The sequence below is a fragment of the Carlito syrichta genome, unplaced genomic scaffold, assembly GCF_000164805.1.
Source record: "Carlito syrichta isolate Samal-C Ts95f unplaced genomic scaffold, Tarsius_syrichta-2.0.1 Scaffold301628, whole genome shotgun sequence".
NCBI lineage: Eukaryota > Metazoa > Chordata > Mammalia > Primates > Tarsiidae > Carlito > Carlito syrichta.
In genome coordinates, this window is record NW_007245724.1 from 343,852 (window position 1) to 369,624 (window position 25,773).

At 38.0% G+C, this 25,773-nt stretch overlaps 1 protein-coding gene and 1 pseudogene across 1 annotated transcript in view; both read left to right on the forward strand.

Annotated features, from left to right (window-relative positions):
• The window catches only part of SCLT1 (sodium channel and clathrin linker 1), a 140,237-nt gene that overhangs the window by 13,370 nt on the left and 101,094 nt on the right, over window positions 1-25,773 (forward strand). The window contains exons 5-7 of the mRNA XM_021710888.1: window positions 13,515-13,650; window positions 17,052-17,174; window positions 18,977-19,042. Of these exons, the coding sequence (XP_021566563.1) occupies window positions 13,515-13,650; window positions 17,052-17,174; window positions 18,977-19,042 (325 nt within the window). The remainder of the gene's footprint in view (window positions 1-13,514; window positions 13,651-17,051; window positions 17,175-18,976; window positions 19,043-25,773) is intronic.
• On the forward strand, window positions 1,950-4,483 carry LOC103257271 (annotated as a pseudogene).

Consider the following 25,773-nt stretch of genomic DNA (forward strand, 5'->3'; position numbering starts at 1 on the left):
GTAACCATTCTAGAGATTTCAAACAAGCAAGGATTTAATTCACTTACAGTTAAATGCTACTAAATCACTGGTGTTTGGGTCACGCCTCGGAGGCTGCGACCTCAAATCGGGAACTGATGCTGCTGCTGCCACTTCAGTTGCTGCCACTCCAGTGTCCTCTCCATAAAGCCAGAGACCGGCACTGGGAAGGTGGCACGGGGTACTGACCACAAGACACACAGGTGTCTCTCCAGTTCTGCCTGCCAGCCATCAACTCGCTTCTACCACCTGTGTCTCCCTTCAGTGCCTCTCTAGACTTTGATCCCCTGTGACGGAGGCAAGAGTTGCATCAGGAATGCCAGTGGGCCCCGCGTACACTAGATGATAGGTGGTTCATACTGTATCCCAGATTGCTGAGTATTTGATGAACAGAATTTTCTTTTTTTCCCAGACGCTAAGGTGTTTGACTCTCTAAGTTGTCTCCTATGGTTCTTCTTTGTTAGCTCCTCCAAGAAGTCCTTTCTCAGCCTAAGGTCATAGAAATCTTCTCTTGTATTTGCTACTAAAAAATGACTAAGGTGTATTCTACCTCAAGTTTTTTAACTTTAACTCATAAAGGTCATGCAGCTGGACTGATACAGCTTTGTTGTTAACTTGTAAGTAAACAAACTAGACTAAAATAAATTTGGGGGGGTTCTAAATTCATTCAAATCATGGACTCTTGAAGTTTGGTATTCTTGTGTTTGCATTCCTCTATGTTAATAGTAGTTTCCTTTTTATTTTTACTATATTTTATTTTAGTCTAGCTATATTTAACTTAGTATGTTTTCTTTAAAATTATGTAGCACTTCCATGGAATTATTATGTCTTGCCTTTGCCTATTTTATCATTTCCCCTCTGTCTTTGTTGTTGCTTTGTGTTTTGTTTTTGTTCTTGTTTTTAAGAGACAGGGTCTGTCCCCAGGTTGGAGTGCAGTGGCAGTCGTAGCTCACTGCTGCCTCGAACTTCTGAGCCTCCTAATAGCCCGGACAAATGGCATGTGTCAGCACCCCCAACTAATTTTTTTTTCTTTTTGTAGGGAAGGGTCTTTTATGTCATCCAGTCTCAAACTCCTGGCCTCAAGAGATTCTCCTGCCTCAGCCTATAAAAGTACTGGGATTATAGGCATGAGCCACAATACCGAGCCCTTCTTCCTTTTTAAAAAAAACATTTTCGCCAGGCTCGGTGGCTCAGCCTGTAATCCCCCGCCTTTGGGAGGCTGAGGTGAGTGAATTGCCTGAGCCCCCGGGTTCGAGACCCGCCTGGGCAGGCGAGACCTCATCTCTACAATAAATCAAAAAATTAGCCGGGCGTTGTAGCGCGTGCCTGTAGTTCCATCTACTTGGAAGGCTGCGGCGGAAGGATTGCCGGAGCCCAGCAGGTCAAGGCTGCAGTGGCCAGGAGCGGCCACTGCACTCCAGTCTGGGCGACAGAGTGAGACTCCAACTCAAAAAAAAAAAAAAAATACGTTTCATTAGTTTTCTTTTCTTCTAATTTCTGAAAACATCACATTTTTAAGATGTCATTGTTGACAAGTGCAAAATAAAATAAATCTTTTAATTCGGCTTTTAGTTTTTCTCATTTGTTTTTTTCCATGGAAAAGTTTTTTAACTTGCATCTTTTTATGAGTTACTATTTTTTCTCAAAATAATTACTGAACAGGAATATGCTCCTCCTAGTAAAGGGTACTAAAAAGATTTCTGAATCCCTAAGACACTAGATGAAGCTTGTATTTCCGTGTGCTGGGAACGGATGAGGTGCTGTATGGCTGCGGGGCTCACTTCGTGGTTTCCCGTGTTTGCTTCGTGTCTTTCCAGTCGTATCGAGGGCCTTTGAAGCCAGCTTTAAACATCTGCCTTCGCTGAGTTGGCGGCAGTGCAGTCATGTCTCACGAATGTATTTCTCACTAGTATAATAGGAAAGTGGGAAAAATGGATTCCGAGCTGATTAAAGGATTTTTGATAACTCGAACATGGTGTCAGGTTTTGAAATGAACTCTACCAATTATGTCTTTAGTAAACATCCTACTTGTAATTATGTAATGCAACTAAGGACTGCAAAATCAGGGAAAAAAAATGATCATTTTTAGGAAAATATCTTAAAAGAGTATCTTAAAAGGTCAGGTCTGCATAATGGAAGCTGGCAGTGGCATAGATGATGTAATAGTGTGATTCTGCATGGCTGGGTTTTGGGAAGATGTGTATTAGTGTATATGATCTGGGGATTTACTATAAATAGCGAATAATAAAGTCATTTTATAACATTCAGACCAAGGAGAAGGTAAAAAATACATATTATTCTTCCTTCTATTTTTAAGTCCTTGCAACTTATTACTTCATGTTGCGAAAATAGAGGTTTTTGTTTTGTTTGTCTTGTTTTTTTCTCTAATACCATTTTTTCTTCCTCTCATAACTTTCCAGAGAGAGGAGCTTGGCTAAGGAAATTGAACGAATGAATGCATGTACAGCATTTACATTTACTATGTAAATAAAAAGCAATTTTGTTGCTGTCATTTATTTTATTATTGGAGGTCTGTTGCCTGTGCCAGGGCCATTCTTCTCCTTCTGACTCAGTCGTGCAGAAGAGTTGCTTCTGGTTTTGCTTTAACACTGGAGATTACCAGATTGTTCTGGGAAAGAAATGTGCCTATCGTTAAGGGGCATAAGGGGAAGAGCACTTCCTGTTCTTAGGCTCTTCCAGGGCTGATCCCAAGAGGAAGTGCCGCGCGGGGTCCCTGGTGTGGACCCCTTTTCCTGAGGAGGCCCCACTGCAGGGAATGAGTGAGGCGAAGCTGTCGGCAGTGGCGTGTCAGGCTAGGAGGCAACAGGTTTTCCTTTCATGGCCTGTCAAGGAATGCTGCGTTTTCTACCAGACAAACTCACTTCAAGGAAGTATGGGTTTGAATTGTGTTGATTCATCTTTGTCACCTGAAAGGTCAAGACTTTTCAAAAGATCACCTTTGCCAAATTTCTGTTGTCTCTTTGTGAGTATTGGTTATAATTTCACTGCTGTTATCCCTTACTGGGTAATTTTCCTAGAATCATTAATTGGTCTGGAACTCAGTCTCTTAATCTATAAAATGAGGGGTGGGCTGTATGACTTCAGTTTTGATATTACTAAATATCATTTAAATATCTTTTGAAATGACACTGTAAGTAGTAAGCTACAAAAATAATAACTGTAAATAATAACTTTTGAACCATAGCTGCATATAGTAACTTAATGTAAAAACACTATTACATTACAGAACAATATTTATTTTCTTTAAAAAAACCTTATCAGAAATACCTTCTCTCCAGAAAACAGTCAACTCCAAGAAGTTGGGAAGCCTATTTCTTTTTGTGCTACTCACGTTGTACCTGGCATGAGATATAGTAGAAGCCCTCCTACCTTCTAACCTAGTAGTTGGTTTGTTGATTGAGAGTCAGTAAAATAGAGAATTATTTTTTTGAAATGCTTTTAAAAATATTTGACTTTACATAAATGTACATTTATTCTTTAATTTTGTAGCATAGTACCACCAAATGCCTTACTTCGCATCTGTTTCTTGCATTTCTTTGTTATCTTCCATGCTTAGACCATTAAGTGTAATTCATTCTTTGTAATTACCAGTTTTAGTTTCCTGGAAGAAGAGTGAGAACTGAGAGATCCTTTTGCTCTCCTTTGAATCCTTTGTGGTTTTGAATTTTTTCTGACTTTTTATAATTATCTTGCCTCTAATTTAATAGCAGCTACTTAGCCACTCATCTCTATTGGGCCTTTCATATTTAGTTTAGGTTTCATAGAAAAACCTCCTCCTGGCTGGGCGGGGGAGGGCCGGCCACGTGGTGGGGGGCGGGGGCGGGGTGGCTCTGCGCTCATGCCGGCGGAGGTCCCCAGGACGCGTTCCTCAGGATCCGGCGCCCCAAGGCCACCGTCTTCACGGACGCCCTGGAGCCGAGCCCCGGGCTCGAGCTGCCGCGCACCGTCGAGGGCATCCCCAAGCGGCCGCCCGCCCAGCAGCGGCCGTACCGGGACGACGGGCGAGTGTGGCTTCACCGGCCAAACAGCGCAGCCACAGGCCGCAGCCGCGGTGGGGCTGGCCTTCCGGGCAGACGACACCTTCGAGGCCCTGCGCCTCGAGCCCCGCTGCGGCCCACCTGCGCTGCCCGACGTGGTGAAGCCCCGGAACTCAGGAAGCAGCACTAATGGGCAAGCTGTGCAGGGAGGACCTCGGCCCCCGGAGAGGCCTGTGCCCCCCAATAAGAGTATTGGGTGTCAAAAAAAAGAAAGAAAACCAACTCTTTGATACTTTTACCACTTTGAGTCATGTTTAATTAGCTCGGGCAGTTATAACAGCGGATCGTGGCAGATGGCTTCACACCTGCTGTGGCCTGTTAGTGTGCTTTCCTCTTCTGCAGAGACTGAAAAGCTGAAAACGAGTTCAGGTTATGCGTTAGGTTCTGCTAATGCTAAACACTTGTAGGAGACCTAAACTGGGAACTAAGTGAGAGGAGAGGCAGTGCCTGAGACATCAGTTCCACGGACCAGAATCTAGCAAGTGTAGCACAGCTCTTGAGCCAGCAGCTCCGTCCAAGACGAGGCCAGGTGCTCCTGCAGGAGGCAGCTGCAGCATTGTGATCCTGGGACTGGCAGCTGGCATACTCTTCCTGCTGGCCCGGTACAGATTGTGGCCAGTGGAGCAAACCAGTTCTGCAATTAGCTCAACCAGTGAGACTGACTTTTTTCTCAAAGTGTGCACTGGCACATGGAGATCAGCTACGTGACAGTGACGGCAGAAGGAGCAGCTATGCAGAGACGTGTGGCCCTGTTTGTGTTCCTAAGAATGAGGACAGCACTGTTTGCCTCCAGAATGTGTGATATGCTTTCCTGCTATCAAGCCAACCAAAAACAGTGGAACTTTCTTCTTTTTATATTCCTATAGCTCTTATATTTTGACTTATGTTTTTGAACAAATACAGCTAGAAATGTCTTGCATATAATACTTATTCAGATATCTGTTGAATTTAAATTGTTGGTATCCAATATTTGAGATTTTTAACCATACATAAAAAGGCAATGCTTTAAAAAACATTAGTTTCTTAAACCTTTATGGTACTTAACTGATTTTCTCAGTTTTACTAATATCTCTGGAAAATTTGATGAAGTTCAGTTAATTCTTTTTTACAGTTATATCATTGCAACTATACTATATTTCAAAGCACACGAGAACAAAATCAGTAAAGATATGGAGGCTATAAAGAGCAAATAATAAGTTTAAGTATGTGCGTGTATATTTCTGTTTATTGTGCATATATATCTTTATAGAGATGTATATGTATTAACCAACAGGATTTTTTTTTCAAAGACTCATTAAACATTTACACATATAGATATGGACTGCGAACATGCCCTACCATATACATGCATGTAAATTTTTTTTAAAAACCCATGAATTCCACCTGCAATAAAATAAAAAATAACAGAAGGTGGGCACATAAATATTTTAAACTACATTTTCAAGTAACTTCTGAGATAAAAAGGCATTGAAAACTAAAAAACTACTTAAAATGAACAGCATATCAGACTAGTGAGTTGCAGCCAAAGTAATACATAGAACATGTAGTCATTTTTAATTATTGGAAAAGTAAAGTAGAAGATAAATAAATTAGTGTTGTTACACTAATGACAGACTAGGTATTGCCAGGCTCCTTCTGAGAAAAACCAGAAAGTCTGGACAAACTAGAACATCTTGACAAAAATTTAACAAAAATCTGATCTGGTTGGACTCGGTGGCTCAGCCTGTAATCCCGCACCTTGAGAGGCTGAGGTGAGTGAATTGCCTGAGCCCGCGGGTTCGAGACCCACCTGGGCAAGTTGGTGAGCCCTCGTCTCTACAATAAATCAAAAAATTGGCCGGGTGTGGTAGCGCGCACCTGTAGTTCCAGCTACTTGGAAGGGTGAGGTGGAAGGATCACCAGAGTCCAGCAGGTCGAGGCTGCGGTGACCGGGAGCGGCCACTGCCCTCCAGTCTGGGCAACAGAGTGAGACTCCAACTCAAAAAACAAACAAACAAAGAAAATCTAATCTGTTTAAATAAATTGGAATCTATGAAAAATTATGAGGCAAAGACCAGGAAAAGAAAGAAGTCCAAGCCTGCTATTTAACCCTGCACTTTGGGGATGCTTTCTGTACGTGCATCTCATTATCCCAGAAAAGACGGAAAGAGATTTAAAAACTGAGCAGAACTTGAAAAAATTTACAGAGCTAGAAATTCAGGGCCTATCAGACTATGGATGGACATTTCATAAACCTTCAGGCGTTGGATTGGGAAAGGCAAGGAATAAGAGCAATCTAGAAAATTGAACAGTCCTAAAAAGATCTGAAACATGACTCTGAATTATCTGACTCTTTGATATTGGTAAACAGGGATGGGTAGTGCCCCTAGCCACTTGGATAAAGAAGAGGAAGACTGTTTTAGAGGAAGATAATGTCATTGTTAGGTCTCAAAATGTCACTACTTTTTGACATATGATATCTAGCTTATATCTGGCATAAAAAGAATTAGTATGGGAAGATTGAAGACAGCATGGTATAGTTAAAAAAGAATTACTAGAAATAATAGGCAATAGAAACAGATCACAGGGCTGGTCTTTAACATGACTATGTTTAATATAGTCAATGAAATAAGATACAGTATTAAGAATTTTTATAAGAGAACTAGCAATTTTTTTTAAAAAAAAGACACTACTAGAACTGAAAAATACAGTGAGGCATAAAGACAATCAATAGAATGTAACAATTCCGAAGAACTATTCTAACAGTATCAGGATGAAGAAATATTCAGAATGAAGATCAGAGAGACAAGAAGATAGAAAATAGACACTAATGAAAGAGACTTAAAAGAAATAGTGAAGAGCTAAAATTCTCTCTTTAATCTCAGAAAGAATGCGATTGATGTAATATTTGAAGAAATAATGGCTTGAGAATTTTTCAAAGCTAATAAAAGATCTACAGATTGAAGAAACACCATGTATCATAAGCAAGATAATACAAAAGTATCATTTTCAGGTCATTATTATAAAATCAAATACAAAATTAAAGAAAAAATGCCCACAACAGATTATCTTTGAAGGAACAGCAGCAAGATACCTGACTTCTCAACAGAAGTGATGGATGTCCAGAGACAATGGAATATCTTCAAAATGCTGAAAGAAAAAAACCTATCAGCTAAGAATTCTGTGCTCAATGAAATGTTCTTGAAGAAGGAAGGTTAAATAAATACATGTTCAGACAAAAACAAACTGAGGAAATTATCATTGACAGACTGAATGCAGATCCCAAAAAACCATTCAAAAAGAGAGAGAAGATAATCCCAGATGACAGCCTGGCACTATAGGAAAGAATAAATACAGGAGAAAATCTAATGAATAGAAGCTGTTCTAAAGCCATAATAATGCACCTAAAATAGCTAAGGTAAGTTGAAGTACAAGCCAGGTGATGAACTTAGGAAAAGGGTAAATGGAATTAAAGTATTATCAGGTTCTGTTATTATCCAAAGAAATAGAATGCCAATTTTTAGTAGAGGTTGGTAATTTTCAAAGACACATGTTGTGACTTCTGAAGCGGACACTAAAAGGAAACTACCATTTCACTTTCAAGCTAAGGGGGTGGAAAAGTGGAAAATACAAAGTAGCCAATAAAGGAAGGGAAAAAGGAGAGAAAAATATATTTGTAAGTCAAGGTAAATAGAAAACAAATACTAAGACAACAGATATAACCACAAATATATTAATGATTACATTAAATTTTGCTGTACTACATGCTATAATTATAAGACACTAATTTACCAGAGGAGGTTAAACAAATGAAGCCCCCATTGTATGCTTCTAATCAGAGAGATTTAAAAATCATAAGAGCATAGAATGGGTGAAAACAAAAAGATATAAAATAGAAATGCCATACAAGTGCTAACCCAAAACGAGCTGGTAATACCAGATATAGTAGAATTTGATGCAAAACAGTTATTAGGGATAAATAGGGAGGTTTCATAATGATTAAAACATTCTATTTGCTCAAAAGATAAGCAGTTTTAAGTTTGGGGCACCCATAGCAAAGCCTTTAGCATGTGATAGCATTTAGTGGCAGAAGAGACAAACCCACCATGACAGCAGGAAACAAGAACAGGTCATTCTTCATACTTGAAACAACAAACAGAAAACTACAGTAAGGAAGAGCACGCAATGTCTGAACGGTGCAATTGGCATATCTACTCAGGATATACGTAAAACACTAGTACCTTCAGAATACACATTCTTTTTAAGTACACATATAGCATTTCCAGAATTGACCAACTGAAAAAAGCACCTCTCATAGATTTTTACAGGATTGAAATTACTCAACTTGTGTTATTTGATGACAGTGAAAATTATGCTAGAAATTAGTAGCAAAAAGGCAACTAGAAAATCGCCAACTGTTTCTAAATTAAGCAATATGCCTCTAAATGATACTCATAGGTCAAGTAACTGACAGTGAAAAATCAGAAAATTTTCAATTGATTAATAATGAAAATAGCATCGAAACTTGTGAGTTGCCACTAAGGCCATTTTTAGAGGGAACTCTCTACTCTTCAGTATGTGTATTAAAAAGAAGAATATCTGAAAATCAATTATTTGTAAGAATTTGCAGAAGAGATTATAAAAAAACCCAGCAAACTAAACCCAAACTTCTATACTATCTGACGAATCAGGGCACACTGGGTGAGAGGCATTACAAACAGCGAGAATAGACACCCCTCCCCAAGTAAGTATTCCAGGTACTAACACAAAGTCCAGCTATAAGTAGGTAGTTCTTGCATGTTTCTTTCTTTCTTTTTTGTTTGGTAGAAATTTATTTCTGAGTTTGAATCCAGGGAGCAGAGCCGGACTCAAGGTCTTTCTAAAATCGTTCTGTTTCCCCTCCAGGCTTTTACTCGCTTTATGGTCCAGAGTTCTTGGTGCCTCTGCGTTAGCCATGTGACCAGCAGAGCATTGTATAGACCTTTTTAGATAGTGACATTTACAGTACAGGAAGTTTTCAAGGCCTAAGACATCATGCGCTGCAAAAGTTATGCAAGTCACCATACTTACTTATGATTACATTGATACTATATAGTTCGGAGAAAGGGGGTAAATAGGGATTTCTGTCCTTGGGCGTAGACGACTAGGAAGTCAAGGATCCCCTGAAGCTATTTCCTGGGAGTGCAGAGAAGACAAGGGGACTCTCGGGAAGGTACGGGAGCCCTTAAATCCCCACTGCGCCCTTCTCTAGGGTCTATAGCAACTCGGAAGGACTTCAGTGTGTCCCTGTGTCACTTTCCCACCCTCAGTTGAGGCCATGATATCTATCATGGAAGTAGCTATGTCATGCTGCCTCAACATGAGTGTGCGTATGGTTCTTTCTCAGCGGGTTTACTTTTTTTTGAGCTGGAGTCTCACTCTGTCACCCAGACTGGAATGCAATGGCAGGCTCACGGCCACCGCAGCCTCAGCCTGCCGGACTCAGGTGATCTTTCCACCTCGGCCTTCCAAGTAGCTGCCTCAGCTGGTTTTCATGCTTCATAGGCTTAGTTATGAGCTCAAGAATCTTAACAACACATCTGGTACAAGGTGTGATGGCTAAATATTAGTATTGCTATTATAAACATAGTTAGAACTTCCCTGTGCCTGAAAGGAGCCCTGTAACACTGATGGGAGCCAAGAAAGCTTGTTGGAAAACCAGTCAGAGACCTTTTCAGGCACCTCCTTAGCGTAGGCATCCACATCGCCTGTAGCATTAATGTGGGTTTTGTTTGGCTTAGCATTGCCGTGATGTTCCCTGATTCATCTGGGATGAAGGTGCAGCACTCGGCATGAGTAATGTCACATGTGGCTCCTAGAGACGCGGTAAGAACATCTAAAACCATTCCGTTTTGTAGCACTGCCTTACGCATTGGAGTCATTTCAGTAGTATTTTTGCCTTCGTTCAAGACTCACTGTGTGAATTTAGCTAAGGCTTCAATGTGGAGGGGTATGCTTTCCAGCCCCATATTGAGTGAAAAGAAATTAAGGACATAATCACACTATTTAAAAACAGATCTAGTCCAACAAGTGTGCAGAGAGGGCAAACTGGTCTTGTGGAGTGCTATATTTGTGTCCTTGGGCCCATGGAGAGCCCAGAGTGCATCTGTCAATCCCTCCAGGGGGAAGTCAAGGCCGTGACTTCACCTTTTCTTGTCAATAGAGACAATACTAATTTTTAGCCAACATTATCAGTGTGTGCCTGAAGCCCTAAGTATCAAACCATGGAAGGTTTACATCAGATATGGGATGGGATTATATGACTCACACCTGAATATAGTAGATTAAACAACCCTTGTGTTGGGAACAACAACAACAAAAGCCTCTCAAGGCAACATCTTTTGAGTGCAACCTGACACCTGGGCCAGCTCCCTTTAGAGCAATGCCAAAACCTACCCACGTGTAGTCCCAGTTACTCAGGAGGTTGAGGTGGAAGGATTGCCTGAGTCCAGCAGGCCAGGCTGCGGTGGCTGTGACCATGCCATTTCACTCCAGCCTGGGCAACAGAGCAAGACTCCAACTAAAAAGACAAATTATAATACTGGCAATATATCTGTTTTTAATGGAAAGTAAAAACTTTGCTAGAAAATACATCACAGCATTAATGATGGGACTTTCTCTGAGACTTGGGATATCTTTTCTAAAGCTCTTGTTTATATTTCTATATTAGTCATTTTTCTCTGTTAAGTAAATATCTTATATAATAAAAGTAAATTTTTTAAATATACTGTTAGATATTTAAAAGTAAAATATTTCGTGTTGATACTTTAAGTATTTTTTGAATTAGGGAATAATTAGCAAGCTCTGTCCTTAGTGAGTAATGAATTTTTTGTTGTTTCTAAAGTATTTATCTCCTCAGTTTTATTATATTTGATGAACTTTGTTTTCAATAAATATGTTCCCCTTTTTTTGGCCTGATAATATTTATTATTTTATTTTTATTTTAAAGATGTGGGGTATACCTCAGGGAGAGGTATACAAATGGTCATTGTACAGGCAGAGTTTGGGCCTCACTTTGGTCCCCATTTCACCTGGTTTGATATCAGGTACACTTATTGATGAAGTGTGTCCCCGACTCCCCTGGCAGTTTCCCACTACTGCCAATACCCTTCTTATAGTATTATGATAATTGTTCAGGGTCCGCTTATGAGTGTGTACATGTGGTACTCAGTTCTTTATTTCTGTAACAGATCACTGAGTATTATAGACTCTAAGTTCATCCAAGTTGCTGTGAAGTTCCTAATTTTGCCCTTCTTTATGGCAGTGCAATATTCCATCGTGTATATGTATGCCTTTTTTTATCCAGTCCACTTTTGATGGGCAACATGGTTGATTCCATGTTTTTGCTATGGTGAATAATGCTGCAATAAACACGTGTGTGCAGATATCTTTTTCATAGAGTGATTTGAGTTCCTCCAGGTATATTCTTAGAAGGGGGATTGCTGGGTCGTATGAAAGGTCAGTTTTTAGATCTTTTAGGAATCACCACACCATTTTCCACAGAGGTTGTACTAGTTTACATTCCCACCAACAGCACCGAAGTGTTCCCTTTTCCCTGCATTCTCTCTAGCATTTGTTATTTTTTTAGTTATTGACGATAGCCTTCCTGAATGGATTTAGGTGGTATCTCAATGTAGTTTCAATTTTAATTGATCTCAGTGTGGCACGTTTAGATGTTAGGCTTTTTGCCAGATATACAGTTGGCACATGTTTTTCCCCATTCTGTGGGCTGTCTCCCCACTCTCTTGCCAGTTTCTTTGCTTTGCAGAAGCTTTTCAGTTTGATGAGGTCCTTCTTGCCTATGTTCTCTCTTAGGTGTGGCATGGACATCTGGGCATTTGATCAGGAATTGGTTGCCAATTCCAATTTCCATAAGGATGTCTCCTGCATTTTGTAAGGTTTGCGGTTTTACATTTAGGCCTTTGATCCATTTGGAGTTGATTTTTGTGTATGGTGATAGGTAGGAGTCTTGCTTTAATTTTCTGTATGTGGTCAGCCAGTTTTCCCAGCACCATTTACTGAATAAGTTCTCCTATCCCCAGTGGTTGTTAATAGAGGCTTTGTCGAAGATGAATTGGTTGAGAAATTGAGATTTTCCTTCTGGAATCTCTGTCTTGTTTCATTGGCCTATGTGCCTTTTCTTGTACCAATACCAGGCTGTGTTAATCTTGCACTGACAAAGGACTTTGGCAAAGTCTCAGTACAAATTCAACGTGCAGAAGACACTTGCATTCCTATACACCAACAACAAGCAGGCAGAGACCCAATTAAAAAGCACAATTCCATTCACAATAGCCACCAAAAAAGTGAAATACCGCAGCATCTTCCTAACCAGAGAAGTGAAGGAGCTTTACAATGAAAACTACATAACGCTGCTTAAAGAAATCAAAGATTGACACGAATGGAAAAATACTCCATGCTTATGAATTGGAAGAATAAGCATCATTAAGATGACTATCCTACCAAAGGCAATCTACAGATTTAACGCAATACCCATTATATTACTAGCATCATTCTTCTCAAACCTGGAAATAGCAATACAGAAATTCATATGGAAACATAAACGACCACGAATAGCCAAAACAATCCTCAGCAAAAGAAACAAAGCAGGAGGTATTACACTTCTACACTTTAAACTTTATTATAAGGCTACAATAATTTTTTGTAATTTTTGCCTGGAGATGAATTTACTATAAATAATATTTTCTGCTTATAATTATATGAAATAAGTATTTTAAATTTTTTCCAGTGTTGTAAAACTTTTTTCCTCTTAAGTATGTATCATTTTAAATTAAAACAATCATTTGTAATTTGTACCTTCTTGTGCTTTTTTTTTTTGTAGTTGTCTTAAAGCATGATATGTCTGTAATTTAACTTGATACTAAAATTAAAATTAAGACTTATGAAAGGATGTGCTGATAAATAAAGCTTCTAATATTCTTGGTTTCATGACCAGTAGCCATTTTATTCTACTCTGTCTATTAATTGGAACCAGTAAGAAGTGATGTAAGTTTTGTGAAACACACTGAAGAAAATAACAAATAATTCTACAAGATTCAGTATACAATTTTCATTAAATTGACTGGATAAAGCTATGGTATTTTAAGTTTTTTTCAGAATGGCTTGTTTTATTACTTGATAAGTTGTAACATCTGAATTTTACTTTTTTGAAAAATTAAAATCTAGGACAAACTGAATTGTGCTTGAATTAATTATAATCAAGTTAATGCATTTGAAATTGTCATCTAATCTTTTCATTCTCATAGCACAGTTTTTAATAGTGATTAATTTTTTACTCGATGTCTACTTAAAAATGATTTTGTGTAAGGAAATTATTTACCCAAATGTTTATTTAATTGACCCCCAAACAGTAATTACTGTTACTGAAATGAATAATCATGTTAACTGTTTGTTTCAAAGGTTGCACAGTGAATTAAAAGAGGCTGTTGAAAAGCAATTAGAGGCCCTACCCCTCAGTACAGAGGTAGGAACTGATTTATGGACAGATGATGAAATAATCAGGAACCTTCAAGAACAGTTGATGCTAGCCAATCAAGTAAGCGGCACATGTTTTTAAAAATTATATCCTGAATTAACAGATCTTTTCAAAATTTGTGTTGTTAATTATGAATAACAGAATAACATAATTGTAACACTTGATGATTTTCTATAATTTACAGGAATTGTTACAGGTAGCAAAAGTTGTAATAAAAACTCTCACTGTTATATGTATAACTGCCAAATATATATTTTTATGGCATCATAAGGCTTTTGACATGATTTGTCTTATGAGAAAATTTTAATGTCAAAGGAAATTTTTAAAGGAAAAAATTATCTTATTTCACTAAATTTACATGTTTAATTGTTCTTTGTTTTCTTCTGGTGCTGTTTTCTTAAATTTTCAGATTGTAACCTTATATTTTTCTGATGTTATACTTCCAGAATTACACTTTTCCTCCTTTTTTCCTTCTCTCCTGGTAGTTGGAATCTTTGGGAAGCTGTGTTTTATGTATCCCATTTTTCAACACTGCAGTTTTAAAAAATTTATACTTAAGGAAATTTTATTTTATTTACAATTTTTTTATTTCAATAACTTTAGGGGGTACAGATTGTTTTTAGCTACATAGTTGCATTGTATATAGTTACATAGTGGCAAATAAATCTGGTAATTTCCAGTTTTATATTCCAAGTGTTTTATATCTTGCATGGGTTAAGTCCCCATTCTTCTGCCTCTGCCCGCGTAGTCGTAGCAGAAAGTCTTTTTGTGCCTCACTTTCCCATTCCTATATGGAAATTCGAAGTTCTGGATTATAATTTTGATTTCATAATTATCTGTGAAAAGTAATTGTTTCATTCCGTGGAAATTTGGTTTTAGAATTCTTTACTTATGAAAATAATATTTTAGGTAAATCAGAAAGGCTATGTTTAGCTTGATAAGGAACATGCATTTAACACTGACTTTCAGAAGATGTGTAAATAGAAGGAGTTGTCAAAAGTAATGGCGGGAAGAAATGACGAGGGATGCGGGTTTTATGTCTTGACTATTAAGGATTTATAGCTATGAAAGTAAATGGAAATTCATTTAGGCTTATAAATGCTTTCTAACCAGATATTAAATATGTCCCTCAAAAGCTGTGAAACAATGTGCATTTTTATTACTACTGAAATGTTAAGAAATCCATAAAACAATAATGCCAAATGTTACTTCTGTTTATTATTTATACATGCATGTTTATATATTCATTTATTTTTAAAGGTCTAATAAAACACATTCAATTGTATTGTTATCCACCACTAGATTGAAAGACCTTTGTGTCACATGTGAAAACTAAATGAATTAAAACTGGACAGATAAAAATTAAATTAAATACAATTTCAAATAGAAAATTGAGGGAAAATGAGACTTCTTCATTATATGATGCTTTATCAAAGAACTAAGCATACAGCATTTAACTGGCTATTGAAGTACCTTCCATTCAAGTATCTTCAGTCCTTCCACAGATGTTTATTAGGTGCCTACTATATGCCAGACACTATGGTAAGTTGAGGATACTCAGTGCTGGTTCCTGCCTTCATGGAGCACACGGGCTTTGGGAAGAAGGGTGGCAAGTGACGAGGCGTTGGGTTCTGGTCACACTTCTTGAGTTTGGTCCCAATTCTGCTTTCGAGGTCCACGATCTCGGGAAACTTCTTTGTTTACCTTCTTCACTTGTGTATGGGGATTATAATAATTCTTGCGGGGTTCTTATGCTAATTAAGTGAAAAAAAATCCCCATGAAGCAATAGTACATATGTAAATTAATAAACTTGCCTATTGTTCTTATTATTTTGGTCATCATTACTGAACAGCTAGAAGAGAAGGATTAAAACGATGTGCAAGAGTTGCTTTGTAGAGCAAATACCCCGCTTTGTGAGCCAATGGCAACAGGGCGGTATTGAGCACCTGACTTCCTGTCTTCCAGCCCAATGTTCTGTGTTTGTCTACAAATGTTTGAAGTTTTACACAAAACTAATCTATGGCGTTAGAACACAGGATAATGGTTATTTTGGGGATATTGTAGTAACGGGGAGAGGTCACAAGAAGGACATCTGGCTTCTAGGTGATGGTAACAATGCTCTCTCTCTGGGTGTGTACTAGTGACATGTGTGCTCACTTTGTAAAACTCCTGACTGGTGTATTCTGAATGCATGTTACACCTCAGTGATAGCTTCATAAAACTTATAAACTCATATTTATTATGAAGGTATGCTCCTTATGTTCTAAAAGTGCATGTCTTTTCACTACACTTTCTTACTAAAACTAAGAGGATGGGTGAACCCTGACCTGGGCTTTCACCTCGGGCTTTATAGACAAAGAGATGGAGGTTTCTTTCTGAGTCTCATCAACCACCTGCCAGGGAAGTTGCCAGAACCTTAGTCCCCACTCCTCTAAGAAGACAGGATGGTCCCTACCTGCTAGGTTAGCGGGTCTCGACCTTTCTGGTTTCAGGACTCCTCTTCAGGATACTGAAAAATTATTTAGGACCCCAGAGTGCTTTTTGGTTTTGTTTTGTGGGTTATATATCTACTCATATTTTTTGTATTACAAATTAAAATAGACTGATTTAAAAACAAATGGGAGCATAAGCACATGTTCCAGTAGCTCTGAGAACAATGATGGCATCACATCATGGAAACTTTAGCGAACTCGACTGTATACTTATGAGAGAATGAGAGTGAAAAAAGCAATAAAATTGTCATATTATTCACAACTCAATTTTGACTTCAAGTTCCTCTCAAAGAGTCTAAGAGTTCCCAAACCACACTTTGATTATGCACTTTACAAAGAATAGTTTGACCTGAGAAAATTCTCCCTTTAAAATGTCAAGTAAAAAATAGTATAAAATGTACAGCACACTAGATGAATCCTAACTTTGTTAAAAGAAAAGCATTACAAAATTCTTTTTCAGAATCATATTTATAAACATGAATGCATCACTATTTATAGAAATGATTATAGCTAGATGTCAGCAATATTTATTATCAGGTGGCAGCATTTTCTCCTCTGTTTTTCTGATTTTCTACAATGAAACTTTATTATTTTTACAATCAGAAAAGAAATATTGTACTTTGCCAGGGACTGTTGTCTTCTCGGCAGTTGTTTTGGTGCACACTTTCTGGTGGAGCAAGGAGAGCAGTCTACGTCTGGATCTCTTTTATGGCTTTTAATTTGAGCTAAATCAGAGTAAAAAGACAATTGCAAAATAAGGAACTTTTTGTCTTTAGGTTTACTGTCTAAATTTTTATTAATACAACTTCATATCATCAAAGATATTACAACTATAATATGTTTCCACAGTCCTGTTTTATTTTGTAACTTTCCAAGGGCCCTTTCTTTAAGGGATATGACCGATTTGTACCATGCAATAAATAGCCTGCTAATAATTTAATGAGTTATCAAATGTTTTTGTTCTGTAGGAGAAAACTCAGGCCATGGAACTCTGGCAGACTGTTTCTCAGGAGTTAGACAGGCTACGAGAGCTTTATCAGGAACATACAACTCAGGCCCAGATCCATGTGTTGGAAAGTCAAACACAAAAGGTAATCTTGCCTGTCCTGGTTTTCTTGTATATCAGTAAGAAGCCGCATTCTGAAGGAGCTGTTTAGAGAACAGTTTCCACAGTGTTATTTGTGTTCATAGTAAATAGGTCTTTGATAGAACTCTCTTGCACGGCGAGGTAATTAAAGCACTGAGAGCTACATTTGGTAGCGAAATGCGGTGAGCAAGGAAAACTGGCTGGAGCCCTGGAAGCCTCTGTGAGGTTACTTAGTATAAACAGACCCTTAAAACTTGTGTTTGCTGGATCGCCTTCCTGACTTCAAGCAAAGCCAAACCTTTCACTAGGTGGGGGCCAGTGAAGAAGCTTGCTCCAACACAGTGACAGTGCCGTGTAAAACAAAAATGTGAACACCGTTAATTGTGATCTGTTATTAAAATAGATGTCAACTTTGTCTACTGTTCTCAGTTAGAGTTTTGCAACAGGAAGGGATCCTAATGACTACTGAAGACTCCTTTCTAGCCAAAGCAAGAATTTTACACTCTTTCAAAGTGAACATCTGGCTTTTACTTTACAGTTGACAAGAACTCACTGTCTCAGGAGACCATCCAATCTCTTCTCTTCTGTGTATTTTTCACAGGCATCTTTTTAAATAAGTTTTTAAATAAATTCAAATCTCATTTGTAGACTTTTCAAATTCTGATTTATGAATGTTCCTAATGTTATCATTATAATTGGGAGTCTCTCCGTAAAGAAGTCATAATAATACTTGCATGATGCTTTACGTTTACAAAATGATTTTTCTATCTATGCCCTGGTTTGAAAATTATCTACGTGGGGCCCTAAACATTGACCACATGAGCACAGAAGCAAGAACAACAAAAGCAGTACACTGCTAAAGGAGGGAAGGAGGGAGGGGTGTGAGGGGCACACACCACCCCCTGGGTACCATGACCACAGCTCGGAGAGAGGGCTCATAGAAGCCCAAACCACACCCACACACAGTTTTCTTATGTAGGAACTCCTCACATGCACCCCATAACCCTAAAGTAAATATTTAAAAAAAGAAAAATTAAAATTATTCACCTGTAACCTGATTTGTTGGACTTTTCCCTCTGAGATCTAGAAACCATTTTTAACGTCAGTACGTTCTTTAAGGGCTGTCTCCTCATTTAGATCAGTCAACTAAGACCATGAGGTTTTGTTTTTGTTGTTATTGTTAATTTCACCTTAATCTTGTTCTGTAGCTATGCAGTTTGTTTTTTTACAAATAGCATTTCATTCTCATTTCCCTGATTACCTGTAGTCTTTAATTCTGTTATCCAGCATATTAACAGCCTCTCCGAACTGTATGTCATCTACATAAATAATGTTTAATAGAATCATAACAGCTAACCAAACAATTTTAAACTTGAGGAGCAGGAGAATTTTTAAAAAGGAGGTCTGCAATAACTACTGTGCCCTGGCTGGTATTTTAGGCTTACAGGAGATTTGAACATGGCTTTCCAATAGAAGGCAGGGTCTCGCTAGTATTTGGAATTTCTGATCACGTGTAATTCTTGATAATATATTTCTTTGAGTTTTAAAATTGTATTTACTAACATTAATTTCCAGAAGTAATTATTTCACTTAAAATACTACCTTAGTTTCAATATTGGCACTTTTAAAATCATTTAAAAGATGTTGTCTTAGTTCTTCTATGATGAATTCACACAATGATAGAAGAAACGCTGCAGGTGTTATCTAAATGTAGGCATGCTGATTTTAAACTTGGTAGAGTTTAATCTTAAATGCAGATGGCAAACAGAATGCTGCTCATGTGCTCTCCCTTCCTTCCCACGGTAGGATCAGCTGATCCGCTTTCAGCAACTAAACAAGCAACTTTATGTTTCTAACGAGAACAAGGAGATGGTAAGTGAAAATGACTGTGGCGTGCACTTGTCTATATCAACTAGAAATGGTCACTATAAATAATCAGTCATATGTATTTGTGTTCATGTAAATTGAGAGCAACAGCAACAAAAGCATGTTGCATGAAGTGAAAATAGGTAGGCGGCACTCCTTTGCCTTTTATCTTTTACATCCAATAGCACGACATAGTTCACAGAACTTTTTGGAGACCTGACTGACCTCTCTCTGAAATGTACCTTAATCTGAAAATCTGAGGGTCCTTGGTAAGCTCTCCTAAGACCAGTCAAGACTGGGAGCCCCTCAGAAGCAGAGCACGTGCCTTTTTGTTTGTTTGTTTGTTTTTAGTCTAGCTCACTGCCAGGCATTTTAATAAGAATAATGTAACTGTTTGTTTAATGAGCGAATAGCCCATTTCCTAAAAAAAAAAAAAAAAAAAAAATACTGGATAACTAAAAACCACGTGTTGGTTAATTAACCACCAGTATACTAACTACGGTACACCTAAATTTCCCTTGAATTTTTTCCTGAGACAAATATAATTAGCCCTTTGAATCTTGCCCTTTACCTTTTTATTCTCTCACTTTTCTTTTGTTCCTTTACCTTCTTGGAATTTTATTTTTACCTCATTGTTGAGTAATAGGGTTACGACACTCCAAGTAATTCCTCTCTTGTCTGTCTTCATTCATGCTTGGTTACTCTACTAACACTTGTGAGTAGCTGATAGAAATGTTTTTGATTAAGAGTGGAGTTGTGCCATCAAAAGTAAGTTATCCAATCTCATTCTACTTTTTAAAAAATTCCTTTTTTCAACTGTGTAAAAAATTGCTAAACAAATACCTCCTGAATCTGCTTGTGTTAACATTTGGAGTGTTTCAGTTTTTTATAATACGCTTCTAAGCGTTCTAAACTACCAGTAAAGTTCTTCAAAACAAACTGATAGTAATCATGCCTGTAATTAAGAAAGGCATTTTTTTAACTTAATATATTTCTGCATGGGATACATACTTTAACCTAGCATCACAATTATTACTTCTTTCAGGGTGTGTCCTAGAATTGTAACAATTTTTCATAATCCTTTAATATCTCATACCATAGAGCCCTATTTTATTATAAACAATCCAAAATGATTTTGATGGAAGCCCTGAGGAAAGGATGTTTGAGTATTCCTGGGGGATACAGTACAGATTTTTAAGACTGGTTTAAAGTCGAAGCTAATAATAAACTATGAATACAATAAAACTGGTTTTTGTTTGTTTGTTTGTTTTTTGAGTAAGAGTCTCACTCTGTTGCCCAGACTGGAGTGCAGTGGCATCCTTATGGCCACCGCAGCCTTAACCTGCTGTGCTCAGGTGATCCTTCCACCTCAGCCTTCCAAGTAGCTAGAGCCACAGGTGTGCACTACCATGCCTAGCTACTTTTTAAAATTTTATTGTAAAGATGAGATCTCACCAAGTATCCCAGGCTGGTCTTGAACCCATGGACTCAGGCAGTCCTCTTGCCTTGGCCTCCCAAAGTGCTGGGATTACAGGTGTGACCCACTGTTCCTGGCAAAACTGTTTTTTTAAATAGCAAGGTAGATCAAAGACAGTCTCACAAGGAGCAAAGAAAGGACTATTTAGGGGAAAGGGTTAGAGCAGGGTGTTCTTAACGTATGTAATGGCTAGCAAACAAGACTGGCGAGTGTAAAGGGAGCGAGCTGAGTGGCCGTCAAGATCTTGTACATCTCAGTGTGTTCAGAGCAGGTCACAGGAACTAACTGGAGTCAAGATCAAACTTGAAGAAAGTGCCCTTTAAAAATCAAGCCATTTTCATTAACAATTTTTCTGATTCCATGAATAAAATTATTAAATGAATCGGCTTCTGTGGATAGAGAGTAAATTGGTGAGTATGCAATGTTTCAGTGTAACTTGATCAACGTGCCAGAGTAGGACACCCTGGACTGGACCCTCCTTCTCTCCATAAACACACCTGTTCAGCAGCAATTTATGGACCGATTTTCTTTGTGAGAAATTCGAAACTGACTGAAAGGTTCTCACCTCCCAGCAGATTATAAAATCAAACTCACGAAAGCTAGCAGGGAGACTGGGGATACCCTCTTGCTGAAGACCCTCCCCCGCATCAAGAGACCCCTTAGCTTCCATCTTCACCCAGGGGCAGGAAGGAAATGATGTGTGTATCCAGCACTCCAACTTCTTTTGAGGAGGCCTCCCAGAAAACTGGCTTCTGTCTTGCTGGTCTCCGAGCGCTGACAGACCCGTTTAGTCTGGCTCCCCAGGGGTGTATGACGATGTTGGCTGAGATGGACAGACACACTTGACTCTGTGCCCTGCTCAGCACAGAGTGAGGGGATGAAAATTCAGCCTTCAGCTCCCACTTTGGGAGGGACCGAGTCGATATACCCCAGCGTCTTGGGGCAGCCTAGGGAACTGGCATCTGTCTTAGTAGTTGTGACGCTCTGTGGTGTGCTGCACAGTCCCGCCACCTAGAGGAGAGCAGAGATGACAGTTGGGCTGACATGAGACATAGTTCCCTGACCCCCCAGCTCATCAAAGAGCAAGCAGACAAGACCACAACTGCCAGCATCTCCCTGGGGAGCGAGAGAGTTGGTCAGGACCTCTAGACTCTCCGGCCAGCTGATTGGTAGGGGTCTTCTCTTGCACCTTGCCAGTTCAGGAAGACTGGGAGAAGTACCTGCTTTCTCTAATTCACAGACATCAACACAGAGTCAAAGTAAAATGAAGAATGAGACGAAGATGTTAAACCAATACCAATTAAAAGGAGTCATGCTTTATCTGATGGGAATTAAAAATAGCTCTGATGAAGATGCTCACCAAAGTTAGGAGAACAGCGTGTGAACAAAGTGAGAATTTCAACAAAGATAACATATTAAAAAGTACCAAAGAAATCGTGTAACTGAAGAATACAGTAACCGAAACTGAAAAATGTATTGCAGTAGTTCAACAGCAGACTAGATCTTGAAGAAGATAGGATTAGAGAATTGCAAGACAAGTCAATGGAAACCATTCAGAAAAGAAAAAAGAATGAAAAACCTTGAAGAAAGACTAAGAGAATTGTGGAACACAAATAAGCTGACCAAATACACATTATGCAAGTTCAACAAGGAGAAGAGCAAGAAAGGACCAGAAGGCTTATTCAAACAAATAATAGCTGAACGCATCCCAAATCAAGGGAAGGAGGTAAGCATCCATATCTGAGAAGGCTAGAGGACACCACATAAGAAGAACCCAAAGAAATCCACACCAAGACATATTATAGAAGCCAGATTATTTTGAAAGGAGCAAAAGAAACAGCTAGTCATATACTAGGGAGCCCACATAAAACTATTAGCAGCTTTTTAAGCAGAAACTTTGCAGGCCACAAAGGAGTAGGATGATATATTCCAAGTGCTGAAAGAAATAAACTGTCAACCAATAATTCTATGCCCAGCAAAACTCTCCTCCAAAAATGAGGGCAATGCAAACAAAAGCTGAGGGTGTTCATCTCCACTAGACTCATTATAAGAAATGCCAGAGACTTCTTTAAGTTCAAATGAAAGGATGAAAGTACGCTAAGCAGCAACGTGATGGCAAAAAGCTTGTTGGTAAAGGTAAATATATGGGCGAATACATAAAGCTATATTACAATCATGGTAACTGGCAAATCACTTTAAATTCTAATATAAAAGTTAAATGAAAAAGTATTAAAATATAACTAGACAATATGTTGAAAGATATACAATAATGGATGGGTATAAGTTGTGACAACAAGTATAGGAAGTAGAGTTTTTTTATATACTTGACCTTAAGCTATTATCAGCTTAAAATACACTGTTGTAACTATAAGAGATTTTGTGTGTGCCTAAGGTAACCACAAAAAGGAACCCTGTAATGTTACACATAAGAAAAAAAGGAAATTAAAGCACATCAATACAAAATATTAACAAAACACAAATGAAGACAGCAAGAGAGGAAAAGACAGACAAAAATAACTCCAAGACTAACAGAAAACAATGAACAAAATGGCAATAGTAAATCCTCCTCTAGCAGCAATTTCTTTAAATGTAATTAAATTTCCCCACTCAAGGGACAGAGAGTAGCTGAATGGATTGAAAACAAGACTCAATTATGTGTTTTCTACAAGAAACTTACATTAGAATTAAGGAAACCCATAGGCTGAAAATGAAGGGATGGAAAAAGATATTCCACGCAAATCGTAACCAAAGGAGAGCAAGGCTGACTATACTTGTATTAGACAAAATAAACTTTAAGTCAAAAATTGTCACAAGAGACAAGAAAGGGCGTTTTGTGATGATAAAAAGAGTCAGCCCATCATGATGACACAGCAGTTACACACATAAGTGCACACAACATTAGAGTGCCTGAATGCATAAAACAAACATTGACAGAACTGGAGAGAGAAATAAACAGCAATAAAGTAGTAGTGGGAGACTTCAATACCTAAGTTTTGGTAATGGACAGAATATCTAGAAAGAGGATGAATAAGAAAACAGAGGACTTAAATAACACTGTTCGCCAGATAAGCCTGGCAGATAAATGCAGAACATTCCACCCAACAGGAGCAGAATTCATATTCTTCTCAAACACACATAGATCTTTCTCCATGATAGATCACATGTTAGGTCACAAAAAAGTCTTAACAAATTTAAGATTTAAATTATTACAAATATCTTTTCTGACCACAATGGAAATGAAAACACCATATACCAAAATATATGGATACACAAAAGCAGTATGAAGAAGGTAAGTTTATACCAATAAATGAATCCATGGAGAAAATAAGATCTAAAACAATGTAACTTTATACCTCAAGAAACTAGAGAAAGAACAAATTAAGCTAAAGTTAGCAGAAGGAAGGAAATAGCAAAGGACAGAAAGTAACAAAATTGAGACAAGAAAAGTAATAGCAAAGATCAACAAAATGAATAGTTTTTTTAAGGATGAGCAAAATTGTCAAACACTTAGATGAAATTTTAAAAAGACTCAAATAGAAACAGAAATGAACGAGAAACTGAAAGAAGAGTATAACTGATGCCACTGAAATAAAAATGGAAACTAAGAGATTAATATGAACAGTTATATGTCTAGATATCCACGAAACTGGATAACTTAGAAGAAGTGGATAAATTTTTAAAAAGATAAAACCTACCAAGACTAAGTCATGAAGAAATAGAAAGTCTGAACAGATTTGTAAATAGTAAGGAGACTGAATCAGTAGTTTAAAACCTCCCAACAGTCTGGGCTCAGTGGCTCAGCACTGTGGGAGACCGAGGCAAGTGGATTGCCTGAGCCCGCGAGTTCAAGACCCACCTGGGCAACTTGGCGAGACCTCATCTCTACAATAAATCAAAAATTAGCTGGGCTTGGTAGTATGTGCCTGTAGTTCCAGCTACTTGGAAGGCTGAGGCAGAAGGATCGCTGTAGCCCAGCAGGTCGAGGCTGCAGTGCCTGGGAACAGCCACTGCACTTCAGTCTGGGCCACAGAGTGAGACTCCAACTCAAAAACAAAAAACAAACAAACAAAAAACCTCCCAACAAAGAAGTGCCTAGGATCAGATGGCTTCATTGGTGCATTCCACCAAACATTTAAAGATGAAGTAATACCAGTCCTTCTCAAAATCTTCCAAAAAATTGAAGAGAAGGGAAAACTTTCAAATTTATTTTGCGAAGCCAAGGTTACCCTGATACCAAAGCCAAGGAAAGATAACTATAGGCTAATGTATATACAAAAATCCTCAATAACATACTATCAAACTGAATCCTACAGCAAATTGAAAGGATCGTGCACCATGATCAGGTGGGGTTTATCCCTGGGATTCAAGGATGGTTCAGCATATGAAAATCAAGTAATATAATATACCTCATTGACAGAATAAAGGGTTAAAATCACGATTATCTCAGTAGGTGTAAGAAAGTGTTTGACAAAATCCAGCACCCTTTCATGATGCAGATTCTCAATACACTAGGAATAGAAGGAAATTACTTTCTATTAAAAAAATAAATGTCATATATGATAAACCCACAGCTAACATCATACTCATTGGTGGAAACTGAAAGCTTTTCTTCTAAGATCAGGAGCAAGCAAGAATGCTTATTCTTGCCACTTTTACTCAACGTAGCAACTGGAAGTTCTACCAATAGCAGTAAGTCCAGAAAAAGAAATAAAAGACATTCAAATTGGAAAGGAAAAAGTAAAACAGTCTCTGTTATGACATGTTCTTGTATAGAGAAAATCCTAAAGATTCCACTCAAAAACTGTTAGAACTAATAGTGTAAAATTACAGTATACAAAAATCAACATTCAAAAATCAGTCGTGTTTTTATGTACTAACAATGTTTGAAAAAGAAATTAGAAGATATATTCCCATCTATAATACCACCCAAAAGAATAAAATACCCAGGAGTAAATATAACTAAGGAGGTGAAAGACTTACATATTAGAAACTGTTAAACACAATAAAAGAAATTTTAAATCCCAAAAGTTAGCAGAAGGAGGAGAATAAAGATTAGAGCAGACAAAACAAGACACAGACAAATAAAAAGACATCCTATGTTTAAGGATTGCAAAACTTAACATCGTTAAAGGGTCCGCACTACCCAAAGCAATCGGTGAATCCCTATTAAAATTCCAATACTTTTTTTTTTTTTTTTTTGAGTTGGAGTCTCACTCTGTCACCCAGACTGGAGTGCAGTGGCCGCTCCCAGCCACCTCAG